The sequence below is a fragment of the Engraulis encrasicolus genome, chromosome 3 (assembly GCF_034702125.1).
Source record: "Engraulis encrasicolus isolate BLACKSEA-1 chromosome 3, IST_EnEncr_1.0, whole genome shotgun sequence".
Classification (NCBI taxonomy): Eukaryota; Metazoa; Chordata; class Actinopteri; order Clupeiformes; family Engraulidae; genus Engraulis; species Engraulis encrasicolus.
In genome coordinates this window covers 58,802,676-58,818,029 of record NC_085859.1, presented here as the reverse complement: position 1 = coordinate 58,818,029, position 15,354 = coordinate 58,802,676, and the positions used below count along the sequence as shown (strand labels likewise).

At 42.9% G+C, this 15,354-nt stretch overlaps 1 protein-coding gene across 1 annotated transcript in view; it reads right to left on the bottom strand.

The window, feature by feature from the left end:
- The window catches only part of LOC134446421 (transcription factor 7-like 1-B), a 96,429-nt gene extending 81,313 nt beyond the window's left edge, over positions 1-15,116 (bottom strand). The window contains exons 1-3 of the mRNA XM_063195793.1: positions 13,840-15,116; positions 13,633-13,705; positions 13,401-13,525 (exon numbers count right to left, since the gene is read on the bottom strand). Coding sequence (XP_063051863.1) covers positions 13,401-13,525; positions 13,633-13,705; positions 13,840-14,025 — 384 coding nt within the window. The 5' untranslated portion in view covers positions 14,026-15,116. The remainder of the gene's footprint in view (positions 1-13,400; positions 13,526-13,632; positions 13,706-13,839) is intronic.
- Between the last annotated feature and the right edge of the window lie 238 nt (positions 15,117-15,354).

Below are 15,354 nucleotides of genomic sequence, written 5' to 3'. Positions count from 1 at the left end.
CAATGGTGTCTTTTTTAGTCTAACTAGCTGTAATATAATGTACTTACACAGTAAGCTGACCAATCCACCTAATTACATACATTGTTACACTTTGCCTATCCATGCAAAAGCGACATAAAAAAGTCCAACCAAATATACATATATTTAGAATATTTATTTACATGGATACAATCTAAAACAGAAAAAAAACTTTTAATCTGCATAAGGACAATAAATGACAACGGCCTCTTTATGAGGCGTCTTTGTTGTCTAGCCTGCTACCGTGCTAACGAACAAACTTTCCCGACCTCGGCGAGCGAGCGGTCGAATCTGAGAGTGTGTGCTTTGGCAGCGTCCCCATAGGCCTTAGCTGTTTACCCAACTTCTCTAAATAATGTTTGGGACTGTTTAAAGCGGTTTATTTGCACAGCACACAGAGATTGGAGGTGTGTGTACATGTGTGTTTGTGTGTGTGTGTGTGTGTGTGTGTGTGTGTGTGTGTGTGTGTGTGTGTGTGTGTGTGTGTGTGTGTGTGTGTGTGTGTGTGTGTGTGTGTGTGTGTGTGTGTAAAATCTGAACTGCACAGTGCCTGTGATGAAACACACACACACACACACACACACACACACACACACACACACACACACACACACACACACACACAAACTGACCAAGGATCACACACATAAATAAAAATGTACGTATTATATACGAGTATTTACAGCTGTGCTAATTTTATCTGCAACCTACGGCGCCTAAACATCAACTAGCATAGCGCCGCAGCAGGAAAAGACGTCTTAACATCAGGTCGTGTGTACGTTTACTCGCTCAAACTCCACGCACGTGTTTGCACACACACACACACACACACACACAGACACACACAGACACACACAGACACACACACACACACACACACACACACACACACACACACACACACACACACACACACACACACACACACACACACACACACAATCTGGAAAAGTCTTATCGTCAGACCGTGTGTGTACGTTAGGCATTCAAGACTCCACAGGAAGACAAACAATTATTTACACTACGCTGATCACAAACGACCATGTGTATGTGTGTGTATGTATCCGAGTGTGTAAATGTGATTTGGTGTGCAAGTACAAGTGTGTGTGGCTTGGTGCATGCACGTGTGTGTGTGTGTGTGCGTGTGTGCCTGCGTGCGTGCGTGCGTGTGTGAAACATCAATAAAGGAACAGTCTTCCGGGGTGCTGTGGCAATACGCAAATTCCAAAAACATGGGCAACATGTCCAATGGAGACCCGGGTTCAAACCCAGCCAGGGTAATTTCCTAACCCTACCCCATCTCTCTATCCCACTTCTTTCTTCACCATCCTATCTGAATGAAGGCAAAAGCCCTAAAAATACATGAAAAAATACTTCCTTCTAATGTCTAAGCCAGTACTACACAGAGAGAGAAGCCACAAGCTCCTTTAGCACGTTGGTTTGCAAGAAATAAATAAAATAAAAACAGGATCAATGTGAGATCGGGCTGCCACCCAATAAAGTGAGGGGAGGAAACAAAAAAAAAAAATCAAGATTAATGCAGAAAATTCAGAGGAGAACTTCAAAGAGATTTCATTGATGTCACAGAACGTATGAGGTCGTGGCAGCATGTTCGCGGCAAGAGAGAGAGCGTGTACAGACATGGGGTACGAGTATGTATCTGTGTGTATGTATGGGGGGGGGGGGGAAGTACCCTAAAATTCACTGTGTGTGTGTGTGTGTGTGTGTGTGTGTGTGTGTGTGTGTGTGTGTGTGTGTGTGTGTGTGTGTGTGTGTGTGTGTGTGTGTGTGTGTGTGTGTGTTTTACCCATTCCTCAAAGGGTGCTACTGAGGCTCTGGATGGGCCAAAACGTTGGAGAACCAGAGAGAGGGCTATAAACAGAATAGCTAATGTCTAAGGGGAAGGGATGGCGTGTGAGTGTGTGTGCGTGTGTGTGCGTGTGTGTGAGTGTGTGTGCGTGTGTGTGCGTGTGTGTGCGGGCCATAGGATGGGAGGAAAAATGGATGCCAACTCCTGCTCTCCACAGAGAAAAAAGACAGAAAGATAGAAAGTCAAAAGAGTGAAAGACGCATAGAGAGGCGGGGAGAAAGAAATGGAGATGGAGAGATGGAGGTACAGAGAGATAGAGAGCTAGTCCACGGGCCAGGTGAGATGTCGGTACCACTCAGAGGGGCAAAGGTTGCTTATATTTTTTTAAAAGATACATGTCTGAAGTTAACATTTTTGTATGATAACCCTTCTGGAAGTACAGCCAAGTTAGGGTTATCAGCCGTTAAAGTAACACCCCCCCATCAAAAATAAAGGTTTTTAAGATGGGTGCCTGTCTTTCTACTGGCCCTTGTTTAAGACATATAGGGATGGTTAATTTTGTTATGTGTGGTATCGTTGCGAAGGGGAGACTCTGAGCTTTCATCCGACACCTCTTGAGAACATTTTGGTTAAGTATAGCCCTCCCTGCAGCTCTTCAAACATTTACTCAGACACATTTTTTTCCATTTTCGCCGATACCATCTCTTGTCTTTTCATACTGTGGCATCAGGGAGCATCAGAAAGACCTATTTTAAACTCTAAAATATTGTCTTGAGTATCAGGAATCTGAAAATGTATCCTTTCACTATGTTATCCCATGTTTAGGGGGTGATTTTCAGTCTTGTATGAGGCATGTTATTTTTTTCAAAACACAGTTTTACCATTTTCTCATAAAGTTCAGGAAGCGATACCTCTAGGTGCATTTTGCAGTTGGTTGTAATAGCTTGTTATATACCATACGAAAGCTTGGAGTGGGTAGCATATTCATATATTATCATATATTTGGTGTACCTGTTTGAGGTATTTTGGACATATAATGAAGTTTCAGTCATAACAACAAATTGGCAACCGTTGCTATGCAAATAGGTTACTATGCAAATAGGTACACCAAATACATGGTCATATCTGTATACTATACAATCCAAGCTTTCATATGATATACACAGGGTTGCTGACAGCCTTGGCTGGGCCTGGGACAAAGACATTGGAAAGGGCCCCAAATTCAATACATACAATGTAATAAGGATCAAATTCTGGGCCCCCTCTGTCCCTGGGCCCGGGACAAGACATCCCTTTGTCCCCCCCTGTCGGCTTCCTTGATGATATATAACAAGCTATGATAACCAACTGCAGAATGTCTCAAAAAGGCCTGACTATACGAGACATTAGCACACAAAAAAAACAGCAACAAAAAAGTGGCATGCCTGATACAAGACTGAAAATCACCCCCTAAAAATGGGATAACATAGTGAAAGGATATATTTTCAGATTCCTGATACTCAAGACAATATTTTAGAGTTTTAAATAGGTTTCTCTGATGCTCCCTGATGCCACAGTATGAAAAGACAAGAGATGATATCGGCGAAAATGGAAAAAAAATGTGTCTGAGTAAATGTTTGAAAAGCTGCAGGGAGGGCTATACTTAACCAAAATGTTCTCGAAAGGTGTCGGATGAAAGCTCAGAGTCTCCCCTTCGCAACGATACCACACATAACCATATTAACCATCCCTATATGTCTTAAACAAGGGTCAGTAGAAAGACAGGAACCCATCTTAAAAACCTTTATTTTTGATGGGGGGGTGTTACTTTAACGGCTGATAACCCTAACTTGGCTGTACTTCCAGAAGGGTTATCATACAAAAATGTTAACTTCAGACATGTATCTTGTCAAAAAATATAAACAACCTTTGCCCCTCTGAGTGGTACCGACATCTCACCTGGCCCGTGGACTAAGCTAGGAGGAGAAGAGGTCTGGCAGTCTTTCACTCACTCAGAATCCCATCTGTCCTTCAAAACTGTAGTGGGGTCAAAGACGTGCAAAATGAAATTGTCATTCAGTGTAACGGATACCTTCTGCTGACTGTAACTGTAAAAAACATGACTCTTTTTATTTATTTATTTTTCCAGTGAATTCATGAAAGCCTCAGCTGTCATCCATTCACTTGAAACAATTTAAAAATCATGTTTTTTTACCGTTACAGTCAGCAGAAGGTATCCGTTACACTGAATGACAATGCCATTTTGCGCGTCTTTGACCCAGTGGTCCAATCATACATATTTACTTTCAGAACTCTAGTCATCCGATAATATTTGCAGTCAGGATTCTCGTCATATCTTCGAGACTCTAGTCAATCAATCATGTTGCCCATCAGGGCTCAAAGTCATTCAATCATATTTTCCTTCCGCCTCCCATTGACTGGTAAATTAATTACAATACACTCACTTACTTGTAAAGGTACGTCTCCCAGTACAGACACAGGAACCATGAGCTGAACACATGCACACACTCATACACAGATGGACACACTCATACACAGACACACAGGCTCCACTCATAAGGAATGACAAAACACTAAGGTTACAAGCACAAAAAGCCTCAAGATGCTCTTCATACACATGCATGTACAGATAAATAAACTATTATAATGTTCAAGCACAGTGTATGAAAAAAGTAAAAGTATTATTGTGTGTGTGTGTGTGTGTGTGTGTGTGTGTGTGTGTGTGTGTGTGTGTGTGTGTGTGTGTGTGTGTGTGTGTGTGTGTGTGTGTGTGTGTGTGTGTGTGTGTGTGTGTGTGTGTGTGTTTTTTTGTTATTTTGCAAAACCCTGAAGCTATCTCTATAAGGACAACTTCCATGTCGGAGACTTAGTTTACCGAGCTTTGTCTTTGGGTCAGGGCCTCTTGCAACTTCTTTAAGCTACTATCCACTGTGACCACATGGATCTGTTAAAACGTGATCAGATTTTTCGTTTTCTTTTAGATCCTACAATTCTTACACCCCACATTAGACAAATAAAAGTACAGCTTGTCATTTTTTACAGGGCCATAAAATAAAAAATATATGCCTCTGATTAACTTGGAGCTGTGTTTAAAAGCAAACACACACACACACACACTCCGTTCAGAAGCCGGCGTACACAAATAGCACAGGAGTAGCATTTTAGCCAGCCTTACAGAGGGACAATGTGGCCTCTGTAGAGTCAGCCTTCTAGACCTAACCTCACCTTACATCTCAGACCCAGCATATTACCATGCAGATCCAACCCAACACCGCCTCCACACACACACACACACGCACGCACGCGCACGCGCACGCGGACGCACACGCACACGCACACGCACACGCACACTAAACCACTAGTCTTATTGAAGTAAGAGAACAGGTTAAGAAGATACGTTTAGAGCAAGCGCTGATGTCACAAACACCATGCTCCTCAGGATAACTGGACTAAATTATTTGTTCATCTTCTTAACTAGATGTGTGATGTGTGGAGCTTGAATTTTCTTGGCTTATCACACACATTCATTGAATGCTTTTTCGTTTATTTAACAGATCGATTGCATTCAAATGATCGAACCTCTTAAAATTAAGAGGGCTTGGCAAGCTGCTGTGCATATTTGGCGACCCCCGGTTGGGAACCAATAGCCTAGAGAACCGAAGAGAACTGCTTTCCCTTGTGCAAGGTTAAGATAATAAGAAGGGGTGCAGTGCTTTTATATGGCAGGACAACGCCACTGTTGACTCAAGTCATTCACCTCATTTTTGAAATACCTTAGCATGCCACTAGAGTACACTGGAGTGAGGTGTGTGTGTGTGTGTGTGTGTGTATGTGTATGTGTATGTGTATGTGTATGTGTATGTGTATGTGTGTGTGTGTGTGTGTGTGTGTGTGTGTGTGTGTGTGTGTGTGTGTGTGTGTGTGTGTGTGTGTGTGTGTGTGTAGACACTGACAAGTTCAGGCATCATGGATGTGCATTCAACTCCAAATATCTCTCTCTCTCTTGATGATTGACGGACCGACAGTCCAGACTAAACACTTTAGCATGCGCTTCCATGCAAGCTGCATTTGAGCGACTGTGAAAAGATCTGTTTGCCGTGCTGATAGGGCCTCAAACAAGCAGGCACAACTCAGTGTCACATATATGGTACACTGTAACACGCACGCACGCACGCACGCACGCACGCACGCACACACGCACACACGCACACACGCACACACGCACAGAGATTGTACAGTGACTCATAGTGACTAGGCCTCCCTAAGGCCTGCTCCGCTGGGCCTGTTGTTCGCATCGGGGCTCGGTCTGTTCTTCTGTTTTCTTGTTTTTCAAGGAGTCAACATGCTGAGTGAAATGCGGTGAGAATTGTGTAAGCCATCACTGTTCAAGTCAAATGCTTTAGCAGAGACGGCCATGCCAAAAGAGAGAGAGAGAGCAGACAAAGCGAAAGAGTGGAGGAAAGAAAAAGCAAAGAGCAAAAGAAAGGAAGACCAAAAGAAAGAGAGGGAGAAAGAGAGGGAGAAAGAAAGAGCAAAAGAAAGGGTGGAAGGAAAAGAGTGAAAGAAAGAAACAGTGCAAGACAAAAAGGAGCAAAAGAAAGAGCGAAAGAAAGAAAGAAAGAAAGAAAAGGACAGCCCCCAGAAATAAGGGTGGAATCTGTGTTAACTGTATCCGCATAGCGTGGTGCCTTAGACACAGCGGCGGCCCACTGCCCCTCTGACTGGACATGCGTTCCAGAGGAGGAATATCACGACACGACTTTACACTCGTCCATAGGATCATTATTTCGTCACCCAGTTCAGCTTCAGCTCAACAGGGACAGACGTGCGCACGCATGCACACACACACACACACACACACACACACACACACACACACACACACACACACACACACACACATCCAGACATGCAGTAGACTGACACATGTCTATATGTAGTATGTACTTATACACATACAACATACTACCCACATACACACAAACACACACATTTCTACATATGTTGTGCACACACTTCCAGATGTACTCTGACTGTCTGTGTGTCTGTGTGCGTGTGTGTCACCACAGACATGGCGATGCTATAGTTCAGGGATGTCAAACTCAGGCCCGGGGCCGAATTTGGCCCGCGGAGCCATTTTATTTGGCCCGCGAGATCATTTCAAATGTGTATTACCATTGTCCCAGATACACCATTAATGTTTTGCATTACACGACTTGAACATGAATTTGCTGTCACACAGGATGTGCAGACACATTTTAACTAACGAATATGATGGGAAAGAGTGTATGTGAAATTTAAACATGAGTATGAAGTGCATGCATGCATTTTTTTAGTCCATTAAAAAAAAAATGTTGAGTTCGGCCCGCGACTTCGTTCCAGATTTTAATTTTGGCCCTCGGTCAATTTGAGTTCGACACCCCTGCTATAGTTAGTCTGCTTGTGACTAGGCACAGGGGGAGCGCACACACGCGCACACACACACACACACACGCAAACACACACACACCGGCTGCCGATGAGTGGAGCATGGTGTTAGTGACCGAGGAAAAGAATCTGCTGATGCTGAAAATACGTTAAACGTATTTTTTTTTAATGTCATAAACACTCCTGCACAACGATGCAATAGGAATTGCTTTGAAAACACTAACATGTAATGACACGAATTACAACCACAGCAAATTAAATAAATAAAATCCTATGTAGAAACAGACAATTTTTTAAAAATCACTCTGCATTAAAATGCTGATGCCTTCATTCCTTCCGCTCACTGACAAGAGAAGAAAAACTCTCAAACGCCAAGACGCAAGAGACACAAGAGACAGAAGACAGGGGAGGGAGAGAGAGAGAGAGAGAGAGAGAGAGAGAGAGAGAGAGAGAGAGAGAGAGAGAGAGAGAGAGAGAGAGAGAGAGAGAACGTCTCCTCAAGTCTCAGTGGATTACTGTGGAATTCAACTGTGAGCAGGCTCTAAATCAATTATGGCAAATCTGTGTGTTCGCCTCTTTCTCCTCTCCTCTCCTCTCCTCTCCTCTCCTCTCCTCTCCTCTCCTCTCCTCTCCTCGTCCACCTCTCCTTGTCCTCTTGTTTTATGGAATCTGGGCCTATAAATGTCTGTCTGCAGTGCACGGAGGCTGCGACCCACCCTGGGCCCCGATCCACTCGCATCCTACACACCACTACACAGCTTCATTGTGGACCCCAAGCACTGCATATAACCAGCCAGCACTGGCGTCTCACCATACAAACATTAGCTTAAACGTCTTGAAATAAATCAAACAAAACAACAAAATAAAAGTCTAGTGAACCAGGGTCCAGAGTGGGTACCCGTGCAAACAATACACTTAACAATACGGTTACACTTCCTCACTTCCATGATTTTTTAAGACGGCAGATTTATGATTCCCTAAAAATAAAAAGTCCTATGGACAATATCAAGATTTTTTTTGATTCTGTAATAACCCAATTATGATGTTTGTAATCATATGGATAGCATCACAATTGAGCACAAAGGACAAAATGGTAACACTTTATTTTAGGGATACATCTATTAGCACTAATACATACAATGTGCCTGTATAAGTAACTCATAAGGCATGTACAAAGCAAAATCAAACATTTGTTAGGCATGTTTTCGCAAATGTCTTGTTCATGCACAATAAGGGATTTATTACCAATTTAACCTTAGTGAGGACCTAGTAGGCCTTAGCGTTTGCTTAGTAAATGCCTTACAAGTTACTCATGCAGGCATTAATATTGTATTTATTAGTGCTAACAGATGTATCCCTAAAATAAAGATTTACATTAGTCATATTTTAAAATATCCACTTGAGACAGATCAAAAAAATCTTGCATTGATGTTTGCACTAAATTATTCACAGTAAGTCAGTATTTACAGGGACTGGAGTGTATGAGTACGACTTTCCTACAGTACTGTAGTCGTGAGAAGATGGTGGTGGGGGTAATAGTGTTGGTGGGAAACAAAAAGAACAAAAACTTAATCCACAGACTATTGAAAGCTGCTCTGAATTGCATTTTAAACATCGAGGCTGGAGGCATCTTCTGAAATACAACGTACACTCACTCAACCCACTTGCTTGCTTGCTACCCCTCTCCTACCAACAAGCAAACAAACTCTCCTGATGAACAACTTGCAGAGTCAGCTCAAAAAATACAAAAATGTACAAGGTACGCCAAACAGAAAAAAAACAAATGAAAATAAATAAAATAGATGAATAAAATAAAACAACTAAACACTACAAACAGGTGCCTGTCTTCAGTCAGTTCCAACTTATACAATCAAAGACACAGCCTGTAACTACGCTTAACCACCGCATTTTTATTTTTTTTAACCGTTTTGCTCTTCTGCGGAAAAGAGCACGGGGAGATACACTGGAAAGCAAAAGCAGGATTTTTTTTAAAACTTTTTCTTTTTTCAAACCGTCAGTCTGGCTATGTTTACATTCCTTCTTCCGAATCTCACAGGTACGCCAAGCCAAGCCTTGCCTGTTCCTAGCTCTGGCCCTGTAGTCTCCACCTCCTCCTCCGCAGAATACTTCTCCAATACTCGATTTGTTCAATACTTTTCCGCCTTTTTTATTCACATAGGTTGCCACTTGAGAGAAAAATATCAGTGTTGTTGGTAAACAGTGAAATCCAAATGTTTTATTTATGCAGACTTCTTGCTATTGTCCACCGAGGACGATGTGCGTTTGTTATATTTGTTATTTTCCGTCTGTCTGTCAGTCTGCCCTCACCACCACCCCCAACACCTTTCACACACACACACATAATCACCACCTTTTGCCCGAACACACATGCACGCACAGACACATACACACACCACCTTTTGCGTGCGTGCACACACACACCACTACCACCTTTTGCGCTCACACAAAACACACCACCATCACCACCACCACCACTGCTGCTTTGCCCGCCTTCAGAATAGCAGGAACTCAATAAGAGTTTTGTCTGTATAACTAAGGCACATACTGGAGAGCTTCACACATCAGTGAATTTATTCACAGACCCAGACCATCCAACAACAATCTGCTGAACCAGATTCGACCTCTCTCATGCATATGGCAAGGGCCTGTCTGAATAGGCCACTGTAAGAGCTTAACTTAATGTCGGGGAACTTATTCAAAACACTTCTGGGGGAAAAAAAACTGAAAATGTTCTGGGAAAAAAAACATAATAAGCAACAGAAATCAGTGCTAACAAAACCAAATGCTTGGTTTGACACAAATGCGAAGCTGGATCCACGCTACAGCTCTGCCATTTGTTTAACACAAAGACAGTCTATCTGGGTTTTTTTGGTGTTTTCTTTAATTACACTGTCCTTGTTTATCAAGCATCAACAATCAAACTCAGGCTAAGGTGCCATTCCATACAAATGGGGACCCTGGTTCGAGACCGGCCCGGGGTCATTCCCCGATCTTTCCCCATCCCTCTTTCCCAATAATTTCCCATCTCTCGCACACAGGAACAAAAATATTTATATAAAACAGTCATCCGACTTGAAAGTCAACACTCGTCATCACTTTCCATGATGAATCTGACGACGGACTCGTGTCACTTCTTTGTCAGTGGCAGTCTGAGCTAGATGAAATGAGTGAACGTTGCGAGTGTGCCAATCATTAGGCATTATCTTAAGCAAGCTTTCAAACAACAGGCGCACTGACTGACAGCGTAAGCTCATCAGCCTGACAGACTTATCAGGACCCCTGTCCCCTCGCTTAGCATTCACATGCACCACACTCAGCTCGGGGAGAGAGAGAGGGAGAGAGACCCATCAGTAGATGGAGAGAGAAGGAGAGACAGAGCAAGGAAGGTAGAAGGAGACAGAGACACCCATCACACTCGCTCAGATAGAGAGTGAATGAGAGCGAGATGGAAGGAGAGAACGAGAGAGACACACATTCAGTCAGGGGGGCCACGGAGGACGACCCAAGTCTCTCTCTCTCAATCTCTCTCTCTCTCAAAACAAAAGCAAAACTCTATGCCCCATCCTTGTTTTCGCGAGGTCGTGCACTCTGGGATTACCATAGGTTTCAAAACAATGTTGTTGCTTCTTCTAGCTAAGGATAATAAATAGGAGATCGTCATCTCGCACGCACACACGCACGCACGCACTCTCTCTCCCTCTCTCTCTCACACACTCACACACACACACACACACACACACACACACACACACACACACACACACACACACACACACACACACACACATCTTAATGTGGTGAAAGTTCAAAATCTGGATCTGATTTAGAAGCTGTACACAATCATTACACACAAGCCACAGTGGAAATTTGTACACCGCCTAACTTGAGATTAGTGATGGCAAAAACTATACCCTGCATGATGTAACAAAGTGACTTCTATAGGTCAACATAAGGGCTGAAGTTAAACAAATTAATACAGCCATCATCAGTGTAAAAATAAAGTGCTAAAACTATTGAATGACAGAAAAATAATAGTCATTGCCTGGAAAAGTGAGAAGAGAAACAAGTGTGAACAAAGACCAACAATAACTGAAGCTCAAACACAATCAACCAAAAATCACTAAGACACCCCAGAACTATCCACTAAGAGGAATACAAAGGAGAGAGAGAGAGAGAGAGAGAGAGAGAGAGAGAGAGAGAGAGAGAGAGAGAGAGAGAGAGAGAGAGAGAGAGAGAGAGAGAGAGAGAGAGGGAGAGGGAGAATGAAGAGAAAAGACTTGCATGATGCCTGAAGATAACAGCAGCCAATCAACGATGTGGTGTGCAGATAGAAGTGATAGGCTGAGGGGAGAAGGGGTGAGCTGGGGGAAGCAGACAAAGGCAGATTCTCTCTTTCTCTCTCTCTCTCTCTCTCTCTCTCTCTCTGTCGGTATGCGTGTAGTGTAGGCCTATGCAGCAGCAGGCAACACACAGCCATTACGTTAATGAGTGTCAATGGAGACCTCCAATGAAGCCATCAAGCCCCCTGTTCAGAATCACAATGGCCCACTAACGCCTCCCTAATTGAATGGCGGAGAAAGGAAGGCACAGTTGATTTAGGATGGCAGGAAAGAGACAGAAAAAGCTTGGGGAGCGAGGGGTGTGTGTGTGTGTGTGTGTGTGGTGGGGGGCTGCTTGCTTTTCAAAACCAAGGCTTGTCTGCCTGCGTCCAATCAAACCCCATAATGTTTTTGGGGTGAGGAGGGAAACGTAAAGTTGGAAATAAACAATGGCATTACACTTTACTTGGGGCACATGAACGTACACCATATTGAGGGTTTAGGACCTCACCGTTGAGATGATCCAATAAAAACTTTCAAGGCCAAACTTTGCATCAAACTTTGTATGCCATAATACTCAAAAACAAAACAAAAAAATTATGCTAACACTGTTGACTAATTGATTCCGTGCAAAGGTGTTTCCAAGCAACAAGGTAGCCCATAGACAAACACACACACAGACATTACTAATCTATGAACACGAGTCTGACATCCACAGAAAATTCGGCAGACAAATAAGGTTAAATTTGATGTGACACTAAACACACACTTTCCCTCTGACAGCCGGGCAGGGCAATTTCTCTTCTATCTCTCCACCCTCCAACCCCCCCTCCAATTTTATGATGGCCGCCATTCAAACCATAGGCCTCGACAACAACAGCAATAGCAAAAAACACATTCTTGCAATGACGTGTAAATTAATATTGCACAATTTGAGTTCTGGGCTCTGACTACATCATGTCACCAATAGCAGTTTTCAGGTAAATTCTAGTTAAATAGGCTACATATTTAGATGAATAGCCTAAGCTCAAAATTCTCTTTTTTGCCAAAGACTGTCACTCATGAAAATAAACAGATTTTTTTACCACCTTCAGAATACATCAGATGTTCTTAGAATGTGTATCAATAAATTAATCTTCATAAAGAAAGGCAATGAGTAGGCTGCATAGGCCACGTGCTTCAGGTAGGCCTATATCTAAGGTTATGAATTATTGTAACAGTTTCAACGTGAGCATGACATATAGCCTGCAATAGAAGAGCATTGAATTATAGGCTATAGAGTTTGCAGGATATAGCCGTGAAAGGTTATTTCGAGTGGCATACATCACCGTGGACAGCAGTGTCAAAGTAGTTCTCCTATACGTAAACATGAAACCTAACAAGGCACGCGCATGATTACGAACTGCGGTATCAGTGACCAAAATTAAAACCTCATGTGAATTATTGCTCTTACGTTGACGTGCCTTTTTTAAACTTCCGTCAGAAAGTTTTTCTGGGCTAAACTTTTGGGTGCATGGCCAATGGCCACTCTCACTTATTGTGACATTTCGGGAAGGTAGGCCTACTTATTTCTTATCGACACTTAGTAAAGCAAAATCGTTTGTTGAGAGAATAAGCAGACAAAGCATAGCCATACTTGCTATTGGACCCTAAGAAGGAACATGGCGGTCAATATCCTAACAACTCATGTCAGTGCCAAGAAGAACTGTGTGTGTTTATCTCATGGGTAGGTGCGTGGATGCCGTCGGATGCACTGCACATGAAATGCAGTTTTATTTAGGAGGCAGTTCAATTCTGCAACTTACCGTTCTTGCGCTGGGAGACAGGGCGCCGTTGGAGAGGTATGGGTTGGTTAGATCGGGGATCATGAGAAAAGGGTAACCAGGATAGGGGGGACTCTTAAATAAGCCTCCATCTTGTCTTCTTAAAGCTTTGGGACGAAACAGAGGACAAAAACAAAAGAAATCGAACTTTTAGGGACAAGTAGAGGGGAACTGGTAAACTTTTGAGTTAATGCAGAATAAGAATTGATGTTACCTTCACTAAAGTATTCCCTGGCTCTCTCGTAACTCTCTAGGTCTGTTCTTGGTTGGGGGCGTCTTTCTGCCTGCTGGTAGTGGCAAATAAACAAATCCAGCATTAAGATTTGGTATGATCATTGCAACGTGAACAACAACATGTTACAAGAAGAAACAAGACAGCTAGCCTACGTGCTGTCATGGGCGACCACGCGTGGTCTCTTACCTCCGAATCTGAAGAACTGCTATTATTTTCCGACTCGTTTACCAAAGAGGATTTAACATCATCCAAATCTCTTTCGGCTGACACATTTTCGGATATCTTTTCCTCCTGCTCTCCTTCATCTTTGAAGGATATCATCTCATCGTTGGCCCCCAAATCATCCCCACCTCCGCCGTTGAGCTGTGGCATTTTTGCAGTTTAGCTGTGTTCCTTTCACACAAAAGAAAATCGAATAAAAAGTTGGGGTTGACACTATGCATCAACTTTCTTCGAGCAGTGTTGCAGTCCTCTCCGATTCACTCGTGTGGGCAGTGCACGACCAAAACAGGCAGTACAAGTTCCCACGGTCTTAGAACTCCTCGGCAACAAATGTAGCAATCTCCGAGTTTTCCATGCCTCTTTTCATGCAGTTGACCACAGAAGCGGTTCAAAATCCTTCTGCTGAAGTTTAAATGCAAGGCTCAGATGTCTCCCCACTCTAATGCAAGAACTTTTGTAAAAGTATCCTCAGCACGTCTCTCACGTTGTTACTTATTCTCCTGTCCAAGTGTGGAGCCACTGCACTTTTCCTGGGAAACAAGGAAACCCAACTTATGACGGTCCATAAGAACTTTGAGAAGGCTACAAATGAGGTTCTCTGTTATCCACATGAGCGTAGAGCCACTGGGCCTCCTCCGGATGTCTGATCACAAATGGATCCTAACTTCGGAGCGAGCGAACGCGCATGGAATAGCCTGCGCACCCACAGACCAAAGTTCTATCTTCCACAAAAATATGGGCAGGAGTTTTAGCCTCCTGCAATCGCGTGCATCAACAACATTCGTTTCCGTCTGGACTAAATGTTAATGGACGAACTGTAGACTTGAGTTCACACGAAACAGCTGATTAATACAACTTTTCCAAATATCTGCATCATGGTTTGTTGATAAGATATGTCTCTCCGTGTGTTAACCGCCGGGGAATGCACAGGCTAGAGCCAGACTCTGTTGCCCGTTCAGAGAGGGAGAAACCTCCACCAGTTTGTTGAGAATGCAGGGGAGAGGAGGAGTTTATTGCTGAAAAACGACACTCCATTCAACAGACGGTTGAAACTTAAAGAAACAGTCTGTCCTTAATTGATTCTTACTAAACTTGAGATCGATTTAGAAGTAGTTGTTAAAAGTCAGAATGATGCAAGATATTCCTGAGCGTGTTTTGTCATGCTGCAAACATCTTATTCATTATCCATAGGTACGCTAAAGCTACGTACAGGGCTATTTCTAGGCCTAGTCCAGACTATGCACGTGCAACCACATATTTAATTATTTTTTTACTAAACTCTATGTCTATGAAAAAAAAGGTTTTAAACTTTCTAAAATATTAAGGCCTACTGAATGTGCTTTGAAAGTGAATTTACCTCCAGTGTTTTTTGTTTTGTTTTTTTGTTTTTCAAATGTCATTCCTCTGGCTACAAAAATCGATACATTGTCTAATTTTCACACTAGTTCATTATATTGCTATAGATAATAGGCCTATGGT